Source organism: Felis catus, chromosome C1 (genome assembly GCF_018350175.1).
Source record: "Felis catus isolate Fca126 chromosome C1, F.catus_Fca126_mat1.0, whole genome shotgun sequence".
Classification (NCBI taxonomy): Eukaryota; Metazoa; Chordata; class Mammalia; order Carnivora; family Felidae; genus Felis; species Felis catus.
The window spans coordinates 170,567,289-170,586,313 of NC_058375.1; the positions used below are offsets into that span (position 1 = coordinate 170,567,289).

The following is a 19,025-nucleotide window of genomic DNA, read 5'->3' on the forward strand; positions in this document are numbered from 1 at the left end:
AACAGGTATATATACTCTTTTGGTAGCCATGCTCTTCTTAACTTGGACGTTGGAAATAAATGTCCTCTACTTCTAAAACTCAATTAAAATTCAGTTATCAAAGCAGTTGTGCCCTAACATTAATTACTATGCACTATTAATATATTTTAATAGCCATATCACTACACTCAAGACTGAACGGGGAGCTGTTTTCAACCCTAACTATATGTACTAAAAATGTTTAGATATGCAAATAAGTGTTCAACTAGTATTTTAAAGTAAAAGCTTTTGAAAGTAACAAAAAGGGGGAGCCTGGGTGGCTCAGTCAGTTAAACGTCTGACTCTTAATCTAGTCTCAGATCATGATCTCACATCAAGCCCCGCACTGGGCTCTGCGCTGACGGTGCACAGACTGCTTGGGATTCTCTCTCCCCCCCACTTTCCTCTCTCTCTCAAATATTTAAAAAAAAAAATGAGAATGAAAGTGAGTAAAGAAATAAAAGTAACCAATTAACAGAGATTCTACCTCCTTAATAAACAAGGATATGCAAATTAAAGCAAGAGGTGTGTTTCACCTTTTGAAGAGGCAAAGGTGTGTTGGCAATAATAGAGAAAAATATATTCACACAATTGCAGGAGTAAAACTGATACAGTCGTACTAGAAGGGAATCTAATATTATGTGTCAAAGTTTAAAATGTGTACATGCTTCCACCAAGCAATCTTGTGAGAAATTATCCTCCTTGGTGAAGGAGACAAGTTCACCAAGATATAGATACAAGATATTTATAATGAAAAACAAGACGTTGCCTAAATGTTCATCCAAATGAAATTATTAAATTAGTCACAGCATATGTGGAGGCATTAAAAAAAAAAAAAGCAAAGAACTTTTCAACTATTGAGTGAAATACGCAGAATATAGGGCTAGCATACATGGTACCATCACAGGATTGTACAAAAAACAACAAAAGCAGTATGTTGTGGTTTAAGTTTAGAGGAAGAAAAGTTAAGACAAAAAAAAGACAAAATGTCAGAAATAGTACTGTCAATTTACTTTTACCTTAAATTTTCCAAGTTACCTCTTTTTTTTTTTTTTGATAGATTATGCAGAATAATCAGACACTAGTCAGTCAGTCAGTCAGTCAGTCAGTTTGGGTATATGAGGAAAAAGGCCCAGGCAAGAAAAACTTCACAAGACTATGAAGGAGTGCTATTTTCTTGGCCTGAACAGGGGTAAATAATGGTGTATGTACATGCGCCCTACCTCATTTTAACCCTAAGTGCACATATTCAAATGCCTACTTTCCCTCTCAGGATATCGATTACCAACAAGTTACCACCACTCTAGGATACTAATATTTCAAAATAAACAACATTTCGTCTTAATTTTAACTGCTCGCTGCATCATCAGCCTATCTCAAGTCTAAAAGTATTCTATTAAAAAATCCTCACTGAACCACTGAAAATTTTCAACAGTGACAACTATTCCCTGCTTTAAATATAAACTGGAAAAATCATACACAAAATAGCAATATGATAATCTTGTGGCACCTCAATGTCATTCTACTCTCTGTATCTGAACAAAGAAAAACGTTCTGTAACTGAGTTCATGGTAGCTTTCTTTCCTCTTCACATGTTACCAGTGTATACTATAAGAAGTTGTGAGGGGCGCCTGGTGGCTCAGTCGGTTAAGCGGCCGACTTCGGCTCAGGTCATGATCTCGCGGTCCGTGAGTTCAAGCCCCGCATGGGGCTCTGTGCTGACAGCTCAGAGCCTGGAGCCTGTTTCGGGTTCTGTGTCTCCCTCTCTCTGACTCTCCCCCGTTCATGCTCTGTCTCTCTCTGTCTCAAAAATAAATAAACGTTTAAAAAAAAAAAAAAGTTGTGAAAAAAGCTCTATTTGATACCCAGATAGGAAGCTGCTGAGAAACAGGTTAGTTTTTAAACAAAATGAGCTCCTCCGCCCTCCATGCCAACCACTAAGCAGGTCTTTCCCATTTATACATGATTGATGTGGTAGTTCTCCACAACATGTGTGCTAGTTCCATAATCATTCTATTCCCATTCTTTCATCTAACTGTCCATTTGGTCACATAAACAATTAGTAATGTGATGGCACAAATTTCCTTTCAGTTCTTAATTTTTAAAAAAATGTTATGTGATTTTATTTTCCAATTTTGTTTAAATTTTTTTTTCCTGTGGAGTGTTTTTTTCAAAATATTTAAGCAAAGTTTGTGACAGCTGACCTGGCATCAAATGCTATACTTAGACATTTCTAAAGTTTATTTTAAACTAAGTTGAAACTAAAACTCTCATATTATTGAATACATTTCTAGAGATACATAATTAAGGAAATAATTCAAAATGGGATACAGTCTAGTGTTTATTTTATGTTATGGCAGGTACACTTGAATTTCAAAAATTTAAAACATATAAAAAGTGGTTAGGGACTAACATTTGTATCAACAATTGATAAATGTCTAAGATTGTTTATTATACAGCAGGGTACAATGGTAGTGCTAATGCCAGTAGGGCACCATGGAAGTTAGTCTAAAAATTATCACCAGGCTTTATACAAGCAACAACATATGCTGCTGTTTTAGAATTTCCGGACATAGTCTGCTTCTAATGCTAAGCAGTCCTTTAACATTTTTAATGTTATATAGTGTTACAGTATTTAGTTTGGCAAATGTTTCAAAATAAAGTAGAAATGTATTCATAACATCACAGAAATGCACATCCAGTTTTGTTTTCAATAAGAACCATAGGTACAGATCAGAACTCTTCCCTATATGAAATAATTTACACACAGATGAATGCTATAATATCACTATCTAAAATAATCACTAAATACAATTCTTTTTCAGAAATAAACAAGCAAAGGGTTTTTTCATTTTCAAATATCAAAAACATAGAGATAATGTATGCTTTCCAAACAATGATATTCTAAAATTATAGGAATAATTTTAGTGAATTCAGTGAAGGTAAAAGCTAAATCAACCAAGTATACTGTAGTACAACCATATTAAATGAAACCAATGATCAGAAAATACAATCGTAGGAAAGAAATTTATAATCCACAAAACTGCTTTTCAGGCCTCAAGGTAAAACAGTTCCACAGTTTACAGGTAAAACCAAAGCAACAAAAATGCGTGCTTGTCTTCAATAAGTAGATATTTTATGCGGAAGATGTAACACTTTGCTTGTAGACAGCGTGGTATGCATTTCTCAGCAAGACATAAGGAAAACAAGATTCCAAAAGATCCATTGTCAGGAATGGGGATTCCTGCACAATCTGAAAAGTTGCAAAAATTCATCAAAGAATTAAAGTTATTTATAATGGGAACATTTACTCATAGCCAGTAAATCATAGTTTCTATAGTGTTCTTATTAGAAATTGATAGAAAATTATTTTCCTTTTACTTTAAAACCTGAAATATAAATGGGTCACAATGTTTTGCTAGCAAAATGTCTAAAATCACCACTTTTCAATGAAGTCTATTAATCAACAGGAATATATTGAGGACTTTCACATTTGCCCTCAACAGTACACTAGACATGCAAGACAATACAAACATATTCAAAATATGGTCCATATCATCAAGTCCCACTGGGTTCCCAAGACTAAGTAAAAAAGCCAAATAAACATAAGACCAGCTGTAATGAAGTGGAAAGCCAGGAGTTCAAAAGGGATGAAAGATTAATGTGGGCCAGAGTAATGAGGAAAGTCTACCTAGACAAAGAGTATAGCTATGGCGTATGCTAAATCATAAGACAGATACAGATCTCTGCAGGAAAAGGAAACTATTTCAAGTGAGGGAAGAGTCACATGGTAGAAACAAGCATAGCTGGTTTGGATGGTGAAGAGACAGCACTGACTAGGCATAGAGAATCCAAGACTGCAAATCTTTTATTTTGTTGTCTTCTGATATGGTTGCCATTTGGTAAAATACAAAGTGATGTCAGTCTTTCCAGCAATATTTAGAAAGAGTGAACTGAACAGAAGGGATCAAAAAGGTACTTCAGCTCTTACTGATATTTAATTACTAAATCCCAAGAAAAGACTTAAACTTTGTTGTTGTTAATAAAAAATAAAACGAGACTTACCATATCTAGCAGTAAATAAACAGATTCTCTATTTCTTGTTGTTGTTTTATCTGTCTCCTGGCCAATTTTCAGTAGACTGGAGGATGCAAGCTTAAAGTATACAGACATTTTAAGTAAGTTTTAATGCTCACAAGTTACTTGTTTATTTTCAGTATGCTTCAACTTATCATACAGCTACATATAAGATAATGGACAAAATTCTAAGGCAGTCCAAACATCAGCTTAGAAAAAAAGAAGATCATACTGCAGAGCTCTAGGAGAGATCTGTTAAGGGAAAAAATGTCAAATGGCTCCTGGATTTTAATGCCTGCCTTCACCTGGTCCTCCTTCCAGAAAAAATAAATAAAGAGAATTTATTCTGTTGTATCTGACAGTTATCATTTTCCTCATAAAATGTCATGAGTTCTGCTATTAGATTATACATACCGCCAGAAATTCTTTCAGTCGGTCTTCAATGCTTCCTTTGTGAATTGTAAACAAAGCTGCAGCGATCTGGTTGATGGCTTTAGCCAAGCAATGTATGTTGTTGCAGTGCCCTGAGAAAGTGCAAATAGGGTTTGTGGTTTTTGTGAGACCCCAAAATTTCAAATAATACATAAAAGGCAAGTCTTTAATGAATGACTTCACAATCTACATACTGATTCAAAAGAGTTATTAAAAAGAGTTGGGACACAGCCTGCCTTGCTCTCCTTTGACTGTTATGAGGACTAGCGCCTTCAAAAATACTATGGCAAAAAAAAAGCAACAAATGATTACGCCTGTGTTGAACAGGCATATTTTCAAAAAAAATCCCTAAAAGAAATTATACATTAGTTTTATATTCTCTCCGAAACCTAAAAAAGTTCTCAGCTGCTTTACATTTTGTCAATCTTCAAAACAATCTTAAGAGTTGGATTCTCCCTCACCATCCCCTGTCACACACAGTCAAGCACCCAAAGGTTCACACACACACATTTCATTTATCAAGATATGGAAAGCTTAGAAAAAGAAAATCAACTACTCAAGGTTACAAAGCTACTTAAGTGGCTAGTAAGTTAACCTACATTCTATCATAAATGAACATTAATTACTTGAAGAGTATCTATTATATCAAAACTCCTGACTTTTTCATTGCCAAAATAATTTTAAACCACTATTACCTTCTATAGCCGGGCTATACTGAGACATCACATTACTAGCCAGTGTCGGCAAAGAAACTGCCACAAAGACCATAAGGAGGCAGGCAATTTTATATTCTTCTTCTGGACTTATGTTTTCTAAGAGAGAAAATTAAGAATAAAACCAAGGTACTTCTTTAAAATTACTTGAGTTAATAATTAAACCAGAAAAAGTAATTTTAATTTTTGTATAAAGTACATTACTGAGCTTCTACAGAACTAATCAGAACTGTTATAAGAAATATAGAACAGAAATAATATACATCATTGGTTATTATCACTACTCAAGCATATTTCGAGAACCTCTAACAAAAAGACAATTTTTTAAAAAATTGTAAGATTGTAGGGTAAAAACTGTGATTAGGATAAGTGGAATCCTAAAATTTCTTAATTTTTATTTATTATTTTAGAGAGAGACAGAGAGAGCGCGCGCACACACTAGCAGGAGACAGGGGTGTAGGGGAGGGGGAAGAATACCAAGCAGGTTCCACGCTCAGCGTGGAGCCCAACACGGGGCTGGATCCCACAACTCTGGGATCATGACTGAGCTGAAATCAAGAGGATGCTCAACTGAGCCATCCAGACACCCCCTAAAATTTCTTAAGTGTAAACTGGTAAGTAATTTTTTTTCAAATGTTTATTTTGAAAGAGAGACAGACAGACAGACAGACAGACAAGCAGGCAGAGAGGCAGAGATAGAATCCCAAGCATTCTCCACACTCAGCGTGGAGTCCAGAGCCGGATGCAGAGCCTGATCTCACAAGCATGAGATGATGACCTGAGCCAAAATCAAGAGTCAGACACTTAACCAACTGAGCAACACAGGCACCCCGAAAACTGATGTTACTTTATTAAAAAATTGTTTATTGTTGTTTAGAAAATTTATTATATCATAAATACTCTGTAATGTCATTTAAAAAATCCTTACTTTTTTTCTAGAATTGATATAAAAGTGATTTGAAGTTTACTATTACTATTTAAAAGACATAAATGTGGAAAGTGGAGATTTCTAACCTCTCCATTTTAGAAGACAGAAGGAACCAGTCATAAATAAAAATAACTAGCACCGCCCTAAGTCTTTTAAGACCTAATCCTTTGTAAAACATTTATTGTAATGTGTACTAAAATTGCATGTTACCTAGGCACTTGAATCTGGTGCCTGGGAAATTCTAGTTACCCTACTATTCATCCCACCACTTATATGTAAGAATTGAAAGAGCCAGAATGTGTTTTTAAAATTTAGTTATGGGAGCACCTGGCTTAGTCGGTTAAGCATCTGACTTCGGTTCAGGTCATGATCTCACGGTTCGTGGGTTGAGCCCCACATCAGGCTCTGTGCTGACAGCTCGGAGCCTGGAGCCTGCTTTGGATTCTGCGTCTCCCTCTCTTTGGTCCTCTCCCTCCCTCCCTCCCTCCCTCCCTCCCTCCCTCTCCCCCTCTCTCAAAAATAAACATTAAAAAAAACTTTTTTAAATTTAGTTATGAAAAATGTGTGGCAAAATGAGTAATCGTGGCACTCATGTGACTATAAATTAACATATTGCATGAAGAATGAGACAAAAATCAATGTTAAATAAAAAAGGAACAGATGAACCCCAGCCAAACATGCTAGGTGCAAGAGGACAGGGATGGGCACTTAAGTATCAAAAACAGATAAAATGTTACTTTGTAGAAAAATCTAGAAATATCTACAGCATTCTGGGTATTACATTTCAAAGAGCTGGACTTACAATCTTTTAAATGTTTAATACAATATAACAATGTACAGACTCTATGGTAAATAGCTCTAGTTCAATGAAAATAGGACACCCTTTTCCAGTTATCAATTATGTTACCTACTGGGCCATCTCCATTAGTAAACAAATGTTGCTAGTTTCCTTCCTGAAAAGAATTCGTCTCTTGATTTTTTTAAAAAAATGTTTATTTTTGAGAGAGAGAGAGAAAGAATGCGAGCATGCATGCAAACGAGTGGAGTTGGGGCAGAGAGAGAAGGAGACACAGAATTCCAAACAGAACAGAGACCGACGCAGGGCTCAAACTCATGAACCACAAAGATCATGACCTGAGCTGAAATTAAGAGTTGGACGCTTAACCAACTGAGCCACCCAGGTACTCCAGCCCTTCTCTTGATTTTATTCCTGCCTCTAACTACTGTTAATTTCATTTCTTTGCTCCCTTTTACAGTAAAGTTCTTGATAGAGTTGTTTTATACTGATTATTTCCTATTCCTTTTTCCAATTCGCTTGAAAGCCCTAACAGCCTTTTGCTCCAACAATTCCACTGCTCTTGGCAACATTACCTATTGCCCATATTAATTCTACATAGTTGATCATTTCCTCTCCACTTTGCTGGAAGCTACTCTTTCCTAGTTTTTCTTCTCCTTCATCCATCCTTCTTTCTCAGTTTCTTTGTTGGTAGATCCTCCTCTTCTCCTGGAGTTCTTAAAGTTGCAAGTGTCCCAGGGCTCAGACCCTGATCCTCCTCAACTAACTGATCTCAGTAATCTCATCTAGTCTTATGGTTTAAATATCAACCTGTATGAGGACTATGTTCCAAACACCAAAAATAAATAAAAATAAAAATAAATAAATAAATAAATAAATAAATAAATAAATAAATAAAATGCAAGTTTGACATTCAGCAGGCATTTGAGTAAATAAGTACCACATCTGTATCTGTGTTGCCCTGATAATTTTAACTAAGACTAATATGTACTTACTAATGCATTTTACCTGATTTTTGTGAGGAGAGAGCTACCACCAAGGCAGGATCAATCTCACAAGGTAATCCAGCAGCTGATGATAACTCATATACATTCATTGCAACCTGATGAAATATGTAAGAATTACAGAGTAAGAAATCTCACTTTAGTAAGAAAAGATAATACTGTTTAAATTAGAGTCTACCTACAACAACACTAGATTTCAAAGCTTAGGTGAAACAGGAACAACAGCACAACTAACCTATAATGAACAACTGTTATTAGTTCATGATGTACTGCTTGTTAGAACTTCCCGTTGTTAAGGCCAAAGAAAATTTGTATACTTTCTGTATAAAATGCCAACAAAATCAGCCTAACATTATTTTTTTTGGAAGTATGGATATAACGTATCAAGTCAAAAATAAATGAACAAAAGCAAATCAAAATCACTGAACTTATATTTACACTCATACTTACTTAATGAAAAACTGTGGTGGTTCAATGACTCATCATACCATAGCCATAAATATGGTAAATTACTTACCATAATAGAATTTTTTTAAAATTTATTTTGAGAGAGAGCGAGTGAGCAGGGGAGGGGCACAGAGAGGAGAGAGGGAATCCCAGGTAAGCTCTACACTGTCAGTGTAGAGCCCGACACAGGGCTCAAACTCAAAACTGTGAGATCACTTACCTGAGCCGAAATTAAGTGTCAGATGCTTAACTGATCAATGCACCCAGGAGCCCCCATAATAGATTTTTTTTTAAGTAAGCTCCATGCCCAACGTGGTCCTTGAACTCACGACCCAGAAATCAAGAGGTGCATGCTCTACCAACTGAGCCAGCCAGATGGCCCATCATAGATTTTTAAGGAGTAATGACTTAAAACCCCATAAAGGAATTTCTAATGACTAAAGTAATTCTTTTTGGTGTCACATATGGATTTCATGTATTTAGGAGATATATATAGATATATCTATATATATCTATATATAGATATATATCTCTATATATCTCTATATATATCTATATATAGATATATATAGATATATATATAAAACCACCTACATAATTGGTTACCTCTGATAGTGCTACAAAAAAAATCAGTATAAAATATGAAGTAAATATATATATCTATATATATCTATATCTATCTATATATCTATATATCTATATATCTATATGTATCTATCTATCTATCTATATATATATATAAAACCACCTACATAATTGGTTACCTCTGATAGTGCTACAAAAAAAATCAGTATAAAATATGAAGTAAAACTGTGTATCTTAAAATAAATAGAAATTGCCATGGGTTAAATTCTAGGAAAACATTTTTTTTTTTTGTGATCCACAAAAAAAAATTACTCCACTCACTCTACACACAAAAAATAACTCAAAATGGATTATAAACTTAAACATAAGAGCTAAAACCACAGAATTCTTAGAAGTAATATAGGTATAAATTTTTCAACTGTGGGTTAGGCAATGGTTTCTTAGGGAACCAAAAGCAGAGGTAATCAAAGAAAAAAAAAGACAAATTAGGCTGCATCAAAATTAAACTTTTGTGCTGCAGAAGATATTATTAAGAAAATGAAAAAAAACAACCCACAGAACAAGAGATTTGCAAAGCATGTATCTGTTACTGGACTTGTATCCAAATATATAATGAATTTTGTATCTCAGAATTAAAAAGGCAAACAATCCAAGTGAAAAAAAAGAGCAAATGATATGAACAGATACTTTTCCAAAGAAGATACACAAACAGCCAAAAAGTAGATGAAAAGATGTTCAACATCCATCATTTCAGGAAAATGTTTAGCAAAACAAGGAGACACCATTTCATACACACTAGCATGGTTATAATTAAGAAGACAGCAACAAGTATTGACAAGGATACAGAGAAAGTGAAACTTTCATATACTGCTGCTGGGAATGAAAAATGGCACAACCACTTTGAAAACAATTTGGCAGTTTCTCAAAAGGTTAAACAGAGTTTCCATATGACCTAGCAATTCAATTCCTGGTATATACTTAAGAGAAAGGGAAGCATATGTCCACACAAAAACCTGTATATGGACAGTCACAGAAGTATTATTTATAATAGCCAAAAAGTGAAAACAACATAAATGACCATCAACTGATGAAAGGATAAATAAAATGTTGTATATCCATATAATGGAATATTATTCAGCAATTAGAAATGAAGTATTGATACATGGTACATCAATAAACCTTGAAAGCATTATGCTAAGTGAAAGCCAGTACCAAAAGACTACATATTGTATGATTTATATGAAGTGTCAAGAATAGGCAAACTTACAGAAACAGAAGGTAGATTAGTGGTTGCCTAAGGCTGGGACTAGGAACAATTAGGGAATTACTGCTAATGGGCATAAGGTTTCTTTCTGGAATGCTCTAAATTGGCTGTGGTGATAGTTACACAACTCTGTGACTATAAATAAAGCTATTAAAAATATGTATCAGTCGGTTAAGCATCCGACTTCGGCTCAGGTCATGATCTCGCAGTTTGTGAGTTTGAGCCCTGAGTCGGGCTCTGTGCTGACAGCTCGGAGCCTGGAGCCTGCTCCGGATTCTGTGTCTCCTTCTCTCTTTGCCACTCCCCCACTTGTGCTCTGTCTCTATCAAAAATAAATAAATGTAAAAAAAAAAAATGTTTTTTAAATATGTATCTGGAGGACTGGTGGTTGCCAGAAGGGAGGGGGACTGGGCAGATGAGTGAAGGGAAGTAAGAGGTACAAACTTTCAGATATAAAATAAGTCACATGAATGAAAAGTACAGCATAGGGAATATAGTCAATAATGTTATAGTAACTTTGTATGGTGACAGATGGTAGCTATACTTATCAAGGCAAGCACTTCATAATGGGTATAAATGTTGAATCATTTCATTGTACATCTGAAACTAATGTATTGTATGACAACTATACTTCAATTAAAAATAGATTAATTTAAAAAAATACATGTTTGGTTTTTTTTTAAATATGAAGTTCTATTGAAAGTTTGCTAAAAACTAAACATAATTATGTTGGTGCTAAGAGAATTAAATAGTTGCTCAGAATAATAATTAGTATTCTCATAATCCACACACTAGTGTATTCTCAAGGAAGGATTCTTTAAATTTTAATTTTTTTTCTACAGTTGTTTCCACTTAACAATTTTGCACTAATCATCATACATGGTTTTCAATTATAAAATCGTAGGACAATCATTGATCTCAAATGTTTATGCAAAGCACTGTGGGAGAAACAAAAATATAGAAAACACGGTCTTCAAAATGTTTACAACTTAGTATAAATTTAAAAGGAAAAACACAATTATAATGCAAGGCAGAACTTATTTAACTCTACAATGGATAAACAAAAAGTTGTCTGATAATAATAAGAAAAAAGAAATCCTTTATTGCCTGGGGATCAATGAATGTTTCTTAGAAGATGGCAACTCAATCACGCCTTAAAAGATAAGCAGGATTTCAAAAGGCAGAAACAGAAAAGGGCAAGATTTGCAGGTAGAATAAATGACAGGATGACACAGACAGATGTGAGCATGCACATTGGGAAGAACTAGTTACCTCACAGGATACATATAAAGAGAGGGGCAGAGGAAGAAAAGGAAAGGGAAGAGCACAGGACAAGGATGGACAAGCGATGAAAGATAAGCCTCAGAAAGTGAGAGGCTTCAATCTGAGAAGACTTGAGTGTCATAAAAAGACTTTAGCGTAACTTTTTCAGTCACTGCATTTCAAAATATGAAACAGAAAATAATCTTTCCAAGACACATGAAAGTTTAGAAAACCTATACATGAGGTCACTTACTGGATGTGTAACTACTGGTTAATTAATGCTGGGAGTAAATAAGTGAGTTGGATTTCATGATCAAAAAATTTTCAAAACACAAATCATAAATTCACATGTGGTTACTAATCTTCTCTTATATTCATAAAAACAGGATATTAAAATTTTATTATACCCTATAATTGACATCCTTTTATAAGACTTTTTAAACATCAATTAAAAAAAACAGATTGAACTTTACTTTATTTAAAACAAAACAACTCCTATCTCAATGGCTTGTTTTTCTTATTCTGCTAATAATGACCATGTATAAAAAGCTATAAGCTTAAGGAAAAAAGACCAATACCAACCCACTTTACATTGCTATAGGTGACCAAGGAAGATGAACTTTCAAAATGCCCACACAGCATTTTAGTGCTGAGCTCTCAAAGATGTATTTTCAAAGGCCAGCATGCTAATTAATCACTCTAAAACAGAAACTTTACAATTGTTTTGAGTTTATTAAATTTTATTTCATATGTAACTCATATTTCATTTTAGAAAATGTTAAAATCCAAATAGAAGTTTTATTACCTTCATATCAGTTTCTCTTGGAATGTGATCCTTGAAATCTTCAATTGAACTTACAAGAAAAGGAATGTGGTAAGATAAGACCTAGGCAGGACAACAAATAAAAATGTAGACTTATTTTTAAATGGCAAATCCTAAATATATTAAATATTACCATTCAATTATTTCTAGTTTTCATAAAAATTATTTTACTTTTTCTATTTTCACATGATTTTCTAAAGTACTAAGACACAGAGAAATGAAATATGTTTGATGCCAAGCTGAGTAAAGCCAAAATGGAAAATGCTTTAATGAAGAGTGAAGTTGAAAATGTAGTAAAGTATCTAGGCAAACTATACCTCTCACCCCCAATTTCAATACCAAAATAAAAAATAAAGTTAATAATCCTAATTTCTACATATTTGATTATATATAACTATGAAAACTGGAATTTTAAGTAACTTTTAATTTCTGGGAAATTAACAGGGATTATTTGACTGGATATGTACTTATAATGGTTTCTTACATCTCTAAGTGCTTCTTGTGCCAATGATCGGAAAGACAAAATTACACCAATTATTGTCATCCTCTTCAAGACACTGTCAACAGCTAAATTGGAAGAAAGGAGAGGAGAAGAACAGGAATTAGAGTCTTTCTTAACTTTGGAGAAAACTTTTAGTTATAAAATTCCCATGATAAAAGGCACAATAGCAATTTGATTAGAGCAAGTGATTAAAGAGGCAAGGTACTGAAAGCTGATATTAAAACTAAGGAAATTATAGTTTACTTCATATGGAGTACACACTATTCTTTAAAATGATTTAGATAGTTCACCAGAATCTTGAAATAATCACATAAGCAGCCACCCAGATAATCCTCTCAGAAATGGTAGAAGTAGGAGGGTGGAGAGAGAGACTCGGGGAGAAAGAGGAAGTTGTCAGAGTGGACAGGAGTTAAATGCCCAGAGGTCTCAGAACATGGAGATGATAAATTCTTAAGTTGTTGAGGTGTGGAGAGTCAAGAAACAAAAAATGACACTGAGATCACAAGCAGTTTTGGTAAGACCAGGGTGCTAAAGACTATAAACAGATTTGATAATTTACATTTCATTAGAAAGCATTATTCTGAAAATTATTATTATATATTCAGTATTAAAACTTAACAAACTCAAGGCAATTAGAACTGGAAGGATCAATACTTTCATATTTTAAAAAGCCAACAAACATTTACTGAATTATTCCTGATATATAAGGCATAATACTGTATAATAAGAACACAAATATAAACAGAGTAATAATCTAGACATTAAGTAACAGTCTAAACAGACTGTCAAGAAAACTAAGAAAATATGATCCTATTTATGAGATAAAAGATATACAGTTGACCCTTGAACAACACAGGTTTGAACTGTGCAGATCCACTTACATGTGGATTTTTTTCCACAGGTAAATGAAGTACAGTACTATAAATTTATTTTCTCTTACGATTTTAATAACATTTGTTTCTCTTGCTTACTTTATTGTAAGAATACAGTATATAATACATATACCATATAAAATATGTTAATCAACTGTTTATCAGTCTTCTGGTCAACAGTAGGCTATTCGTCGTTAAATTTGGGGGGAGTCAAAATTTCTATGCAGATTTCTGACTACGGGGGGCGGAGTCAATGCCCTTAAACCCCATGTTGTTCAGAGTCAACAGTATATAATATATATATATATATATATATATATATATATACACACACACACACACATATACACATACATATATATATACACATATATTTGATAACATATTTCTAGAAAAACATATAGAAAACTGTTAATTATAGTTGCCTTTGAGGAGTAGGATTGCAGAGAACTGTTTTGACTTTCTACGTCCTGTGTGGATTGTTTAAAACTTGACCATAGCATCTTTATTAAAACATACTAACAGCCATAACAGAAGCCAAAATGTGATGAGAATTAAAACAGTAGTGTTAATGAGGTGAGGCACAAATATGTTATACAATCCACATAAGCAGGAACTAGGCTAATCAATCAGTATTTTTAATCTTTCTCTAACACTCAGTGGAGTGAAACTCAGACTAGAAGATGTTTAATGACACGGTTATTCAAGAAAGGAGACTAGGAAATTGTTACGATCCAGAAAAGGAGAGAAGAAAAAGGGTGAAAGGAACTATTTAAGAAAATATCACCCAAGATGGTCATAAAAGAACATTAAGAAGACAAAAGCATTCCACATCAGCAAACAACAACAAAAAAAAGGGAATCCAGAAAAAGGAAAGGCAGAGAGTATATCAGAAAATAAGTAGTGTGGTATAATCATATATTTTCCAAGTGATGATACCCAGAACTTAATCAAATAATTTTGCCAAAACTATATCTCACAACCTCCCCTTGAACAATAATGACACATTAAAAGTTCTGAGGGGCGCCTGAGTGGCTCAGTTGGTTAAGCATCCGACTTTGGCTCAGTCATGATCTCGCTGTTCGTGTGTTCAAGCCCTGCATCAGGCTCTGTGCTGAAAGCTGAGTCTGGAGCCTGCTTTGGAACTGTCTCCCTCTCTCTGCCCCTCCCCCTCACATTCTATCTCTCTCTCCCTCTCTCAAAAATAAACATTAAAAACAATTTTTTTTCAAGTTCTGAGAAACTTCATGGTAAGGAATGTGTTTAACTTAATTGTTAATGAATTATTTGCCATACCTTTTTAACCACTGGCACTTCCTCTTAGCCTCCATAATTTATTAATATCTTGCTATGCTTTGAATGTTTAAGTCTCCACAAAATTCATATATTAAAATCTTAAGCCCAAAAAGCTGATGGTATTAGGAGGTGTGGCCTTTTGAAGGTACTCAAGCCATGAGGGTGGAACTCTCAATAATTTGATTACTGCCTTCAGTAAGAGAGGCTTCAGAGAGAACCTTATCCCTTTCAGTTATGTGAAAATACAATGACAAGTCTGTGATGCTTAAGAGGGGCCTCACCCAACCATGCCAGCAGCATGAATTTGGACTTCCAGACTCCAGAACCGTAAGAAACAAATTTCTGTTGCATACAAACTACCCAATCTTTGATATTTTATTGTAGTGGCCCAAACAGGCTAAGGCATATCCCAAGACTAAGAGCAGAGGCTATGTGGATCTCAGGCCAGGCAAGAAAAAGCAGTGGGGAAAATAAGGTTTCTAGAAAGAATGTCTGGATAGGAGGTTGATCCAAATAATGGCTTTCTAATGCCATGCTAAGGAGTTTGACTATGCTCCAGCAAGGAAAGGTTAGTAGTTCAGGTTTGTTTGTTTTTTGTTTGTTTGTTTTTTAATATAAAGAGTGATAGGAAAAGAAACCTTTAGAAATATGACTCTAAATGTGGAAGATGGTTTAGAAAGGGAAGACTGGACTCATTAGGAAGCCACAACTGTAGTTCACAAAATAATGACAGAGCCTTAAATGGGAACCATGGGAATAAAAGGAATAGATTCAGGCATCACATTTAAGAGGTGGAGTCTGAAGGAGTTAAAAGCTCAAATCTATGGCAGGTAACATAAAATAGTTAAGTAGAATGGGGAAAGAATAATGAGAGGAAGGAACTGGAGAAAAAAAATTCTAAAGGGGGCAACTGCTTATTAGCTCCAGCCAATCACTGCCATGTGGGAAAATATGTCCTAGGGTTCAGGAAGGAAGCCAGAAGTTTGGATATTTATGCAAAAATCTTTCATTTTTAAAATAATGATCAAAGAGACTGTGTTTTGTTTTGTTTTGTTTTTTAATTTAATGCAGGATAGAGCCAAGCAAATTCTATCCTTGGGCCAAACATGACCCACCAATTTGCAGACTCTAATCTGGAAGATACAGCTACTGGATGTGGAATGTGATGACAAGAAGAGTCAGAGAGCATACCCAAATTTCCCTGTGAGAATCACTGGCTGAATGGCATGGGAGGTAATAAAATGGCAATAAAAGTGTATCATGCTTTCTCCCCACCCACTTATACCTCCCATGAGGGGAATATCCTTCCTATTCCAGAGATGTTGCCAAGTACCTGTGGGTCATATAGTTGTAGATATCTAACCGTGTTTCTCAAACTTCAGTGTGAATCAGAATCACTTGTTGGGTCCCAGCAAATTGATTTAGTAGGTCTGGGGTGGAACGCCAACAATTTACATTCTTAACAAACTCCGGTCCATGGACCACACCCTTGTCAAACTAGCACTTGGTATTAAATGCCTGGAGCTCCAGAGAGAGAATCAAGGCTAGAGATGAATATTTAAAGAAACACTGATACATAAGACTGGATACATTTTCCCAATAGGAGTGTAAAATGGTGGCTTGCAAAAGGTAAGAGACAAAAGTATTGGCAAATGAAGAAAATGAAGTTTCAATAAAAAGGAGAGCAAAAGAGGTAATACTACAGAGAAATCAAGTAGAATAAGAAAAAGGACCAGATTTTGAAAATGGATAGTCACTAATGACCTGTTCCAGAAAGGTTTCAGGAAAGTAACCACATTATGATGTACAAGAGTAAATAGAAAATTTGGAAGACAAAAGAACAAATTCAAGCTAGTAAAATTTAGCAACGTGAAGAATGGTAGGGATGAATAAGAGGCAAGCTTAACAAAAAAACAATAACAAGTGTTATTTTACAAGCAGTATCTGGCTTCCAGGGGGTAGGAGGTTTTTCTGGGATCAGGGAAACTGCTTGCAATGATAAGTGTAGCAAAGTCAGAGTATGACAGCACAGAGGAGAATGCAATTAAAATCACTAAACTTTATAGTCCAGAATGGATAAGGAAGTAAAACCAGGAAGTGGCTGATTAGAAAATAGAGAGAGGTCAAAGTTTCAATAAGCCAGGACAAAAAATTTAATAGGGGCAAAGGAATGAGGAGTGGGAAAGCCATAAGACAGGACTATGATCTGAGAGTAGAGTTTCAAATTCAAGATTTTACCAGTACAGCAATTTCAGGTGATAAAAACATTCAAAGTACTGCTAAAGTAAAGGTCTTTGGAGGCAACTTGTAGGTTTGCAGATGGTGCCAAAGTCAGGGCAAAATTAGACAATAAAGATTTATAATAAGAAAGTCAATAAAGTGATTAACCTAGCCCCATGAGACACACTGTGAGAAAACAGAGAGACATTATTAAATTTGCTCAAGTCACATAGCTAGAAAGTCCTAAAACTGAAGATTAATTCCAGATTACCTCCCAATTCAAAGCTACTTTTAATAAATTATACTGCTTTTTAAAGGTATTAAAGAATGTGGCTGTCAGCTATGAAAGTCAAACTGCTACAAAAGTACATCAACTTCTGGATATAGGGTAAAGGAAGAACAAAGATAGGGATCTAAGACAAAAGAATTTTGGAAAATAGTTCAACTGAAAGAAGAGCTTTCTCTACTCCACTAAATAAGCCATTCGCAAGCAGATCTTTTCTTTTTTCAAATCCCCAAAAAGATTTAATAAATTCTATTTAAAGGCAAATTTGACATACATGGGTCATTAAGACTCAGCAATTTAGATTTTGGCCAATTCCGTTAAGTCATGAATCACCACTACCATATACAAAAATTCAAGTAAATAAAATCTACATAAAGGATTATGAATTTTACTTTGAAAATCTGCAAACTGTTTGGAGTTTTAACAAATTTCATTTTGTTTCGATTCTACAAACAAGAGAGTTAAAGTTAACAGTAAACAGGCACTGAACATTGGAGTGGATTAAATGCTTCTAACCAGATGATATTGTCAGAACATTATTTACTAGTAAAAAGTTAAGTAGTTAGGCTGGTTGGGTGATCTACTATTAAAAAACGGGAGAAACACACAATAAATAATTAAGAATAAAGAAAACAAGACTAGAAAATGTAAGTACATAGTAAAACAATGAACAAAAAAGATCAGGTAGAGATTTAAAAATAATTTCCTACTAAATATTTATTTACACTCTACCTCCCTCTAATACTACCAACTCAGTACTTTCATTTTTAGCTTTTTAATTTCATTTTTTAAGTACCATACAGTAAACCTGACCTTCTTTCCTTCTTTTGGTATATAGCTCTAGGAAAAAAAAATTAATGTATAGATTTGTGTAACCACCTTGGCACTGTGGTAACAGTTTCATCACCCCAAAAAACTTCCTTGTTTGCTTTTCCCAGTTCTGGCAACAACTGACCTGCTCTACAAGGCAACATATCATATAGTTTAATTTTATACTAATTTTTATTAAAAAAAGCTTGCATTTTTTTAAGCATTTTTGAAGACAGACTAATAAAGTAATTCTCTAAATCATTTTACACTTTTATAAAGTTTTATATAGCTGCCTAACATTCAAAAGAAGATTATCAGGGGGTGCCTGGGTAGCTCAGTTGGTTAAGTGTCCGACTTTGGCTCAGGTCGTGATCTCACAGTGTGCTGAGGCTGAGCCCTGCATCAGGCTCTGTGCTAATAATAAGCTCAGAGCCTGGAGCCTGCTTTGGATTCTGTCTCTCTCTCTCTCTCTGTCTGTCTCTCTCTCTCTCTCTGCCCCTACCCCACTCATACTCTGTCTCTCTCTCAAAAATAAAAATTAAAAAATTAAAATAAATTAATAAATAAAATTAAAGAAGATTATTGGGGCACCTGGGTGACTCAATCAGTTGAACATCGGAATTCAGCTCTGAACCCTGTGTTGGACTCTTATGCTGACAGCTCAGAGCCTGGAGCCTGCTTTGGATTCT

The 19,025-nt window shown here is 34.5% G+C and overlaps 1 protein-coding gene across 5 annotated transcripts in view; it reads right to left on the reverse strand.

Moving 5' to 3' along the window:
* Window positions 1–2,341: 2,341 nt before the first annotated feature.
* The window catches only part of NCKAP1 (NCK associated protein 1), a 108,923-nt gene continuing 92,239 nt past the window's right edge, over window positions 2,342–19,025 (reverse strand). For all 5 annotated transcript variants that reach the window (XM_023259532.2, XM_023259531.2, XM_023259530.2 and 2 more), the window contains 7 exons: window positions 12,835–12,917; window positions 12,333–12,413; window positions 7,973–8,066; window positions 5,223–5,339; window positions 4,510–4,619; window positions 4,084–4,173; window positions 2,342–3,271 (listed from right to left, as the gene is read on the reverse strand). In XM_023259532.2, coding sequence (XP_023115300.1) covers window positions 3,155–3,271; window positions 4,084–4,173; window positions 4,510–4,619; window positions 5,223–5,339; window positions 7,973–8,066; window positions 12,333–12,413; window positions 12,835–12,917 — 692 coding nt within the window. In that variant the 3' untranslated portion in view covers window positions 2,342–3,154. The remainder of the gene's footprint in view (window positions 3,272–4,083; window positions 4,174–4,509; window positions 4,620–5,222; window positions 5,340–7,972; window positions 8,067–12,332; window positions 12,414–12,834; window positions 12,918–19,025) is intronic.